Here is a 9,240-nt window from a genome sequence, read left to right as displayed (position 1 = left end):
CATGTAACTCGTCCAACCTATCGGTGAAAAGAGGTCCAAAATTCTCAAATTACCCAAAAAAACGACGATCTTGAGACTTGGAAAGGTGCCTGACGAGTGCCTCACGACGATTTCATTTTGAATGGAACCTGCTGCTGACCGCATCATAGCTTGGCACGTAAAGAACTGTCAGATGAAGGGTGAAATTAGAAATATGCAAGAATTAAGCTCATTGTACAGTGACAATGTATGAGGTGTAAAGATCCTTGCCATTGCAATTATGGTCAGGATCCCTGTCAACTCATAGTGTCAAACTAGTTGTACAAGCAGCATGATTGAATATACAATGCTGATGAGATCACAAGCGATGTGCATTATCATTGTGAAAATGTTTTTGTTGGAAATTGTAGTTACCATCTCCATAAGATGCCATCGTGAGGGGAGATGACAAAAGCTTCTGTACTATGGAAGCAATATCCTTAGCAGTAACTTCATCTACAGCTTTCAAGAAATGCTCGACGGGTTTCCTGTAGATGGGAAAGCAAATACATATATATTTGACCTAAACCTTGATATTCTGCTGAACAGATATCTAACATCAATATTTAAATCTAGTTTCCCTCCTTTTTTTTAATCAAAGTAGTAAGAGCACTAAATAAGAACGAACTTTTCCAAATCAAATTAGGGTCAACAATTGTCGAATATTCGCTATTATTATGCACTGAAAGAAGCAAGTTTTAGAAAGATATTTTGCCAATCAAAAAGAAATAACTCCAATGCATTAATAGTTCTTAAAATCCAAAATCGAATGGGGTCAATCCATAACAAGTTTATTCATCTTATTTGGCCTAGACGTAAATAGTAGGTTAGATTATAACCCAGATGTTTTGTTAGATCTCCTATATTGCCCTCAGTAATAACTATGCACAGGTCATGTAACAAAGATGTTAACGCTATTTTTCTCCCAGCCCCGAGAAGTTGACGTTGTCAAAGTTGCCACCACCTTAACCAATAATAAAGTACAAATATCTGAACCCCTTTGTTTCCCTTTAAGCGAGTCATGCTTTATAGCACTTCATGCTCTACTCAAGTAATATGCTTCTCCAGCACTCAAAAGTACATGCACGTCAATATTAGGCATGTTAAGAACTGGATTTGTTGGTTGACAATGTTCTGGTAACCTTTGATGGAAGTTCTCCTCACTACATTGACACGTTTTCAGGAAAAAAAGATGATAGAATTTATTAATGTTCATTATGTTTTGTTATACAAAGTCCAAGTCCAGACAGTTTTCAGTGGGTGACTCGAAATAGATCTTGCTCAATTAACCAGCTCGTTCCTATATCATTCAATACATCAGAAAGTCACCCTGTTTCTTAGGACATTATTTTTATCAGATACAGTTACACTTTCTAGAAATCCTGATTCCAGCCCATTGACGTTCATTTCAATTCAATAATAATGCATTATTTCTATAGAAAACAATTTTCAAGTCTCATCCTAAGTGCTGAGGCTCTTTTCAGTTATGGTAAAAATTATATGCTTCACTCTCATTTGTTTCCTACACAACATCTTCATATTTCATACCATTAACATCCATTTACGAAAATTACCAAGGAATGCAGAGTCCAGCAAGGAAAAGAAGATCAACTCAGCCCCTGTTCGGTTTTACTCAAAAATCAGATTTTTAGTAGATTTGATAAAAGCTGAAATGTGTGGCTGAAAAGTGATAAATGGTGTGGGTCCCATGAAACGTGTAGTTTTCCCCCCCAGGGGGGGCAGCATTCCGGGGGCCAGTTAGCTCAAAAATATTTTAAGAAGTCTTCAAGGTCCGGACTAATTACATAATGTCAATTTTTTTATGGATGAAAATGTTACAAAGGAAAAAGGAAAGTTTCTTTTTTTCGCTGTCAATTATCTTTTTCCATACATGTAACTTTACAATCTATAGCTCTAGTCATTAATAATTTTTTCACCTCAGAAATTCAACCCTAGATGACATGCCAAAAGCAAATTATCTTACAAGATTGCATTGTTGTTTCCTTATTTCGACGAGAAGCAAAAGGGAAACAAGAATAACTACTTAAAATTATTTTTAATGAAGTAGAGATGATTGGGTGAGGAGCAAAGAGGATACAAGACATCAATTTGTTCAACCACCATGCACTTCCAGTCAGTTATCATTAGCATCATATTCTTCCGTGCAGAGTCATAACAGTACATACCTCTCTCCATATGTCAAAATTTGTTTACCTATATCTTCTGATGCAACCATCTGCAATATTCATATGCACAGTAAATAGATTATACAAAAAAATTGCAGAAAACATAATATCCATTGAAGATCTGTAACTTTAGTCAACAGATTTTAGATTTAAAATGATGTATGAAAATTTTGTGTACTCTGGATTCCAGGTTCATCAAAATGGCAGATTTTGTCGATTGTTTAGCACGGTCGAGCTGTACTTGGTCAACTGCATTTAAGAAGATGAGGAAAACAAGTTGGTTCAACAAAAAAATCATATGAATAAGATTACCAAAATTACCATTAGCAGAAAATTTTCCCTACTTTGAGTACGAATAACCACCACAATGCAGGTTTTTAATCATTCAAGAAAATTTAGGAGATTATATTACAGCATCCATTCAGAATTAATAATCACAAAACTAAAAGCATGAATATAATACATAAATGCTATCAAATCAAAGAAAATAATATTCAGTGAAGTCTATGGCCAACCTTCTCCTGGAGTAGCAACAGAAATGAGTTCTCTAACTGCTATATCAATGGCATTCGTTGCAAAGTCAGATCCCTGAATCCAAAAAGTGGTTTATTCATTTCCAATTTAAATCCAGAAGGAAAAGAAAGCCATAATGCGGGCAAGTAAAAAGGGCAATGGTTAGTTGCTTAGTCAAGCAACTTGCACTAGATTTTGCTTTAATTTTTTATCGGTGATCCAAAAAATAATGAACTCTTTTATCACCAGAAAAGATAATATATTTTACTGAGAAATCAGGAACTTAAAAGACAATACACCTTGGTAAAATCACAGTAATTAATATAATCCCTCCCCAAAACATAAGAGATTTTAGAAGGTTTTGGGTGGAAACTGGAGAATATTTGGAACATCTTTTGGTAGAATCCAGAATCCTTTTACCAAAAAATAATGATAAACTTGATCAAGTACTTGTTCTGCAGGTACACAGGCTATGATGCACCGACACGGACAAGTGTGTCTGACACGATACGTGTTAGATACGTCGACTCGTGATTTTTCAAAAAAGTACAGACACAACACGTTCATTAAATTCTTTAAAATTCTTCATTTATATAGTTTAAATTTAGTTTATACTTATTATTGATTTTTTAGGTTGAAATCTTTTTAATAATACTTATTTGTTATTTACTAATAACTTTGAGTTAAAAATATATAATAGCTATAGTAAGAAAGGAAAATGATTATTGTAGAGTTTCCGAAAAGTGTGCCATTCTATTTTGTTCGTTGCCAGATCCACAGATCTAAAGAAACTAGATTGTAGGCTATAAATGAACATAAACCAAAATTAACTTAAGCAACATGCATGACTTTTGCAGTCCAGTCTCAGAACTCATTCAAAAGTCGGAAAATTTAATGCCAAGGACCAATTTTGAATGCTTGAGTGACAATTAAAATATTTAGAAAAGAGTTCTATCCCTAAACATAATACTTGCCTAGTGAAAGGCGTAATATCCTATCAGTAACTTCTGTGTACTGTGACAAAATGCATTGCTCTAACATGTTGAACACAACCGGTTATCCTACAAAACCACACCAAAATTGTTTTTAGATGCTAACATCTAACCCATAATTAATGTGCCATCAATTTATAGGTCAAACCAGATTTGACTATAAGACAACTTAGTATTTTCTGCCACTTTAACATAGGATAAAAGAAGTTCTAGGTTTCCTAGGTTACATTGATTTGATGCCCTCCAAATCAAATAGAGTGAGGTTTGGTTCAGTATTATGTCCATCTTTCTGGGTTTATGCGTGTATAATTGTATTACTATTTTCTAGGCTCACCATTGCCAGCATCCCTCTCATGCCTTGTAACCTCTATACAAAAACCTTTTTTCCTTTGTTTTTTCATCAATCCACTACCCTCTAGCTGATATACATCCTCTAATTTAATAGGTGAGGCTGTTAGGTGTTTCACAACCAGAAGCCCTTTTAAAGTACCAAACCTAAATGTTCAAAAGGATTTCACAAACATCCCTAATAAAAAAATGAAACAAATGGAAGGCTAAAACCATAAAAGAATAATCCATCAAAATCCAAATCAAATAGAACAATTTGATCCAAACAGCAAATATTATATAAGAAAGCTGCAACATTACAGGGAAAAAAATAATTCAATAAACAAAATCCTTGTAAAATAAAATTTAAATAATTCCTTACAGTTGAAGCTTGAATTCCAAATAATCCAGTATGATTGTAAATGGAACTGAATGCAGAAAAGGACTGAATCTGGGGATGCTCATTGAGCACACGCAGATCTGCTCATCAATAGAAAGAGCATATAAATGAATTGACGAATCTATTTTCAAAAAATTATATGCAGAAATGAAGACGCCATAATGCAAAATGAAATTCAGCACACGTAGATGTGTATTTAAACACATTTATAGGTGAGTTGAGCATTACATAAGTGGAGAACCACGTTAATTTTATCAGATACATAAACATAACTTACATAATCTCGAGTACATTCCCTTTCCAGGACCACCAGCTGAGAAAGATCCACCTACTAAAATGATTAGGTAAAATAATGGCAACCCACATAGTCTAGAGTACATCCCCTTTCCAGGACCACCAGCTGAGAAAGATCCACCTCCTCCCATAAGCATCTACATGATCAATACAATCAGTAATTCCTTACAAGACAGTATCCAAACCAAAACAAAACCGTGAAAGAAACGAGAACGATCAATATAGAACAAGGGGGGGCCAGAAGGCGCAAAACGAGAAAGATAAAGAAACAAGCATTCGTGTTATCTCTATTCAGAATAAGCATTAGATAGAAAGAAGCATATGCAAATAAATCATTGGATACTTGCTGAAATTCATAAATTAGTGATGTGCACGACCTCATGAGGTCTTATATTCCAAAAAAGCAAAAAAAGGAAGAATCAATGGTTAAAAGAAAGCACCTGAAGAACAGTCAAAATTATGGAATCCTTTTCCTTGGCCCAGCCCCCAAGAAGTTCGAAGGCAAGAGCAAAGTGAGTCACCTGATCAGAATTTGAAAAACATTGTTACCACTATTCAGGTTCATAGCAGGAAGTGAAATAAAACAGGAAACTTCAGATACACACCCCTGAATCCCCTTGATGGCGAAAATCACCACCAGTGTAAACAGGCTTTGGCTCCGAAGGGCGGGGTACATTGGGTAAGTCAGATAGAAGTGGCTCCGCATATTTTAGTAGCTCGTCATGTTCAACACCCGACGCGGCAAGGACCATCCTGGAAGCAGTGTAATTTTCCTAAACAATGTAAAACACAATTAGCATAAATTTGTCCTTAATGATTGTACTTATCTGTAAAGATGGACAAGAAAAGAACGAAGAAACTAAAAAGATGGATGCATTATGGAGAGTCAGCGACTCACAGCAACAAACTCCTCCAAAACTGTACTATTCAATCTGTTAACTGCAGATTCTGAAGCCAAAAGAGAATTTGCATAGGGACCCGAGTAACCTGCTGAATGAATAGCCTCCAAAAGTACATGTTGAGGATTTTTGGAGTACTCGCTAATCTCAGCGCTCATCTTCTGGAGCTGTAAATGATATAACCATATTTTATTGAACAACCTATAAAATTTGAGCAGCAATTTCCAAGATGGAGACAAACGATACCTGTTCGCTAACCTCCCAGTCTAAAAAAGCAGGGTTCCTCACACAGTCAACAAGGAGCTCTACCATTTGAGGAACATAAGTCTTCAGAGCATCGTAGGTGTAACTCATATGCTCCCTAGAGACTGAAGAAGTCACATTGCCACCAATTGCCTCAACTTCACGCACAATGCGCAAGTGGCTCCGGTTAGTAGTAGTCTTAAAAGCCATGCGTTCTAAGAGGTGCGTGGCTCCAAATGAAGCCGGAGTTTCGTAGATTGAGCCACAATCAACATATAATCCAATTGAAGGAAGTGCAATATCCTTAAGAGGGAAGTCTAGAGGAACAGAAGAGGATCGTTCACCCGTCAACCAGCTAAAGAAACTGCCTGATGTTGATTTGGTTGCAACAGCACTTGTACTCACAAATCTAGCCAACCCTCTATGCCCCATTCCACCCTGTGATGTAATTTGATGATGATTTTTACAATGTGACAAGAAAACTTCTGTCAGAGTACTGTTGGAATACAACATTAAAAATAAAAAATAATAATAATAAAAAATAAATGATCATTGACTATCTTATAGACATAAATGTATTCCTAACTATAATCAATGTTGTGATTTGAAAGACTGATTTCATTCTCATAGATGGAATTAAAGATTCGATATTCATATTAAAACAAACGAATCCAATTACACTTGCATCTTCAAACGTACAAGTAGCATAGGTACACCTAATGAGCCCCAGGCCAAATTTTCCCTTCATTCGTGCAACTAAACCAAAGAAATGCCCAAGAATGTCCCGAGGAAAAGTAACAACGACAAAATAATAAAGATTAATTATATATCCTTTTAACCATCTTCCCAGTTCTTAGAATCAAGCATTACGGGGGGAAAAAACAAAAAGAATCAACTTTTATTCAAAAAAGCAGCATATTTTTTCAATACAAATAAATACACAAAATAAAAAATAAATAATCTTTTTTTATGATATGCAATACAAAATGCATCAATCACCAGATATTCGAAATAACCATATCTGAGCAACCTTCAGATCTAACTTCTGAACAATAAATCACAAATAGACCGATAAGATACAAACACATACATATATACAAGTGACCAATAAGTGAGTAAGAAATCGAGTAAAATTGTGCGTGTAAATACTTGGAGCTATTATTAAGAGAGGAAAATCTGACCTTGAGAGCCCTAAGGCGAGAAGCCGTGGTTCTATACATGCTGAAGGCGATGATCTATAGGTAATTGAAAAAAAATGGTGATTATCCGAAGAGACTGCGAGGGTTAGGGATCGAAAAAATTGCAGTCAAGACTGCAAAAATGAGAAGTTTTTTTTTTTTATTATTTCGAGTATTTTAGGGAGGGGAAAGGCCAACAATAGACTCCGTCTCGTGGGATGCGTTTACACGTGCGAGCTCAATGCGAGTCTCGAGATAGCAATCAAACTCGTCGGTTCGAATCACCAATGACTTGGATTGGAAAAAGTCCGAGTCAACCTGGCTCGGAGGCACCGAGCCCCATTTCGGGGAGTCAGCTCGACGAGCCACACGAGCCGACCCATAAGAATTTTTGCAAATTGAACATTGACCCATTCGTTATTAGTAAACTTACTATTGGTTTAATGATTGAATTAAGGGCATTCATTTTTCCTTAAAGAAAATGTAAGGTTGAGGAATTGCACTAATTGATTAAAAGTCCAAGTATTCAATTTGTATAACTGGGCATTTTTGTTTAGATCTTTGCATGGTTTTTTTATATATATATATATATACACACACACACACATATATATCAACATTTTTGACTGCCAGTTAAGGGTAGCTTTATAGCTGCCTCAACATGAGGCTGCCTGTTGAGGCAGCATTTTTTCTGTCAATTAAGGCAGCTAATTATAGCTGGTAGCAAATTTGCTGTCGGTCGACTGTCTTTCTGCTGCCTATTGCTGTCGGTCGACTGTCTTTCTGCTGCCAATAGGCAGCTATGGATATTAAAAAAATGGGGGATTTGATAAAAAAGTCTAGTCAAACAATGATTTTGATAAAATAGCCTTCCTTCAATATTTCTTGGTCAAATGGCTTTCATTTATAAAATACAATAAACAAATAATGTCAAATATCTAAAATACCCTCATCATGGAAAATACCCAAATACCCCTTTCAATCTAATTAAATCCCTCAATTCATCTACAAAATGCATTAACCTGTTTTCCCTGTGATTTCTTCCCTAAAATCTTGATATTCATTGTATTTTTCTTCTATCTTCTCCAACATTGTGAGCATTTGAACAAGAATTTTATTATCTATATTATCTACATTGAGATTTCCACTATATTTAAAGAAAAAAGAAAGGTATTTTTAGAAATCTCATTTACATTGGTACTTTTATTGTTTAATATAGTATAAAATGATATTTTAATTGATTTTATTTTCTCATTTGGTGTATATTTGGATCGTCCGCAACTATTGGACGATAACGATTGGAAACGACAGTCCAGTCGTTATTTGTAGTGTAGAACGACACTACAGTCGTTATCCTCCATGTAAAGTGACAGTACAACCATTATCTGTTATGATCTGTCTCTTATTGATAATATATTGTGGTTACTTTGATAATTTAAATATTGTAACTATTTTCATATTATTTTAATATATACTTGAATCGATGAAGTCATAATGATAGATATTTATTTTTTGTTATAACAAAATATCACGGTACCATTTCGAGTATTTTACCTAAAAAATATAGAAATGATGTTTAGATATTAAATATCATTGATCTAGTAACAATTTATTTTTAAATATACAAGTTATCAATTATTCGTATCGTGTTTACATAAGTAACGACACTTGTGCTGTTTTCATAACAGTAACATCACTAGTGTTGTTCTCATTTTTCCTGTTGTCCAAGCAATGAGAGTATCTTTCAAATTATGTGAGCGGCATGTCCATTTCGCAAATTACATGAGTTCAAATTATGGAATATCGAGGTCTGGAAGGCGTGTGACAACTCATACTCTTGTTTATCGACAGAACGACACAAGTAACGTTTAATGGTATCTATGTTGTTCTGTTGGTTTCTCCTATATTTCGCTTTATTTTCACCGCGTCGACCTTAAGGATCGGGCCTCCTAACTTAAGAAGGTCAAAATTATTAATTACGTAACAAATAACAGAAGAATTGGCATAGATTGTAGATATCGCGTTGGTGAAATCACAAGTCACCATCCACATTCATTAGAAAACTAAAGTAATGAGGGTATCTCCCAAATTATGTGAGCAACATGTACATCTCGCCACTCGTATGAGTTCAACTTCTCGAATATAGGGGTCCAGAAGGCTCGTGGCTACTCAAACTCGTGTTTATTGACA

At 35.1% G+C, this 9,240-nt stretch overlaps 1 protein-coding gene across 3 annotated transcripts in view; it reads right to left on the bottom strand.

Annotated features, from left to right (window-relative positions):
- LOC111407821 (mitochondrial-processing peptidase subunit alpha-like) overlaps positions 1 to 9,240 on the bottom strand; it is a 22,074-nt gene continuing 12,834 nt past the window's right edge. Inside the window, exons 1-13 of one of the 3 annotated variants that reach the window (XM_023037508.1) lie at positions 7,054 to 7,228; positions 5,876 to 6,310; positions 5,629 to 5,796; positions 5,336 to 5,503; positions 5,171 to 5,251; positions 4,852 to 4,867; positions 4,714 to 4,764; positions 4,419 to 4,516; positions 2,720 to 2,792; positions 2,383 to 2,453; positions 2,205 to 2,254; positions 394 to 506; positions 1 to 165 (exon numbers count right to left, since the gene is read on the bottom strand). In XM_023037508.1, coding sequence (XP_022893276.1) covers positions 113 to 165; positions 394 to 506; positions 2,205 to 2,254; positions 2,383 to 2,453; positions 2,720 to 2,792; positions 4,419 to 4,516; positions 4,714 to 4,764; positions 4,852 to 4,867; positions 5,171 to 5,251; positions 5,336 to 5,503; positions 5,629 to 5,796; positions 5,876 to 6,310; positions 7,054 to 7,092 — 1,416 coding nt within the window. In that variant the 5' untranslated portion in view covers positions 7,093 to 7,228 and the 3' untranslated portion in view covers positions 1 to 112. Of the gene's footprint in view, positions 166 to 393; positions 507 to 2,204; positions 2,255 to 2,382; positions 2,454 to 2,719; positions 2,793 to 4,418; positions 4,517 to 4,713; positions 4,765 to 4,800; positions 4,868 to 5,170; positions 5,252 to 5,335; positions 5,504 to 5,628; positions 5,797 to 5,875; positions 6,311 to 7,053; positions 7,229 to 9,240 lie in introns of those variants that run through there. The other 2 variants (XM_023037509.1, XM_023037510.1) reach the window with 2 other exon arrangements.

Source organism: Olea europaea, chromosome 13, assembly GCF_002742605.1.
Source record: "Olea europaea var. sylvestris chromosome 13, O_europaea_v1, whole genome shotgun sequence".
NCBI lineage: Eukaryota > Viridiplantae > Streptophyta > Magnoliopsida > Lamiales > Oleaceae > Olea > Olea europaea.
Note: the sequence above shows the minus strand (reverse complement) of the source record. Positions and strands in the feature narration are given on the sequence as shown.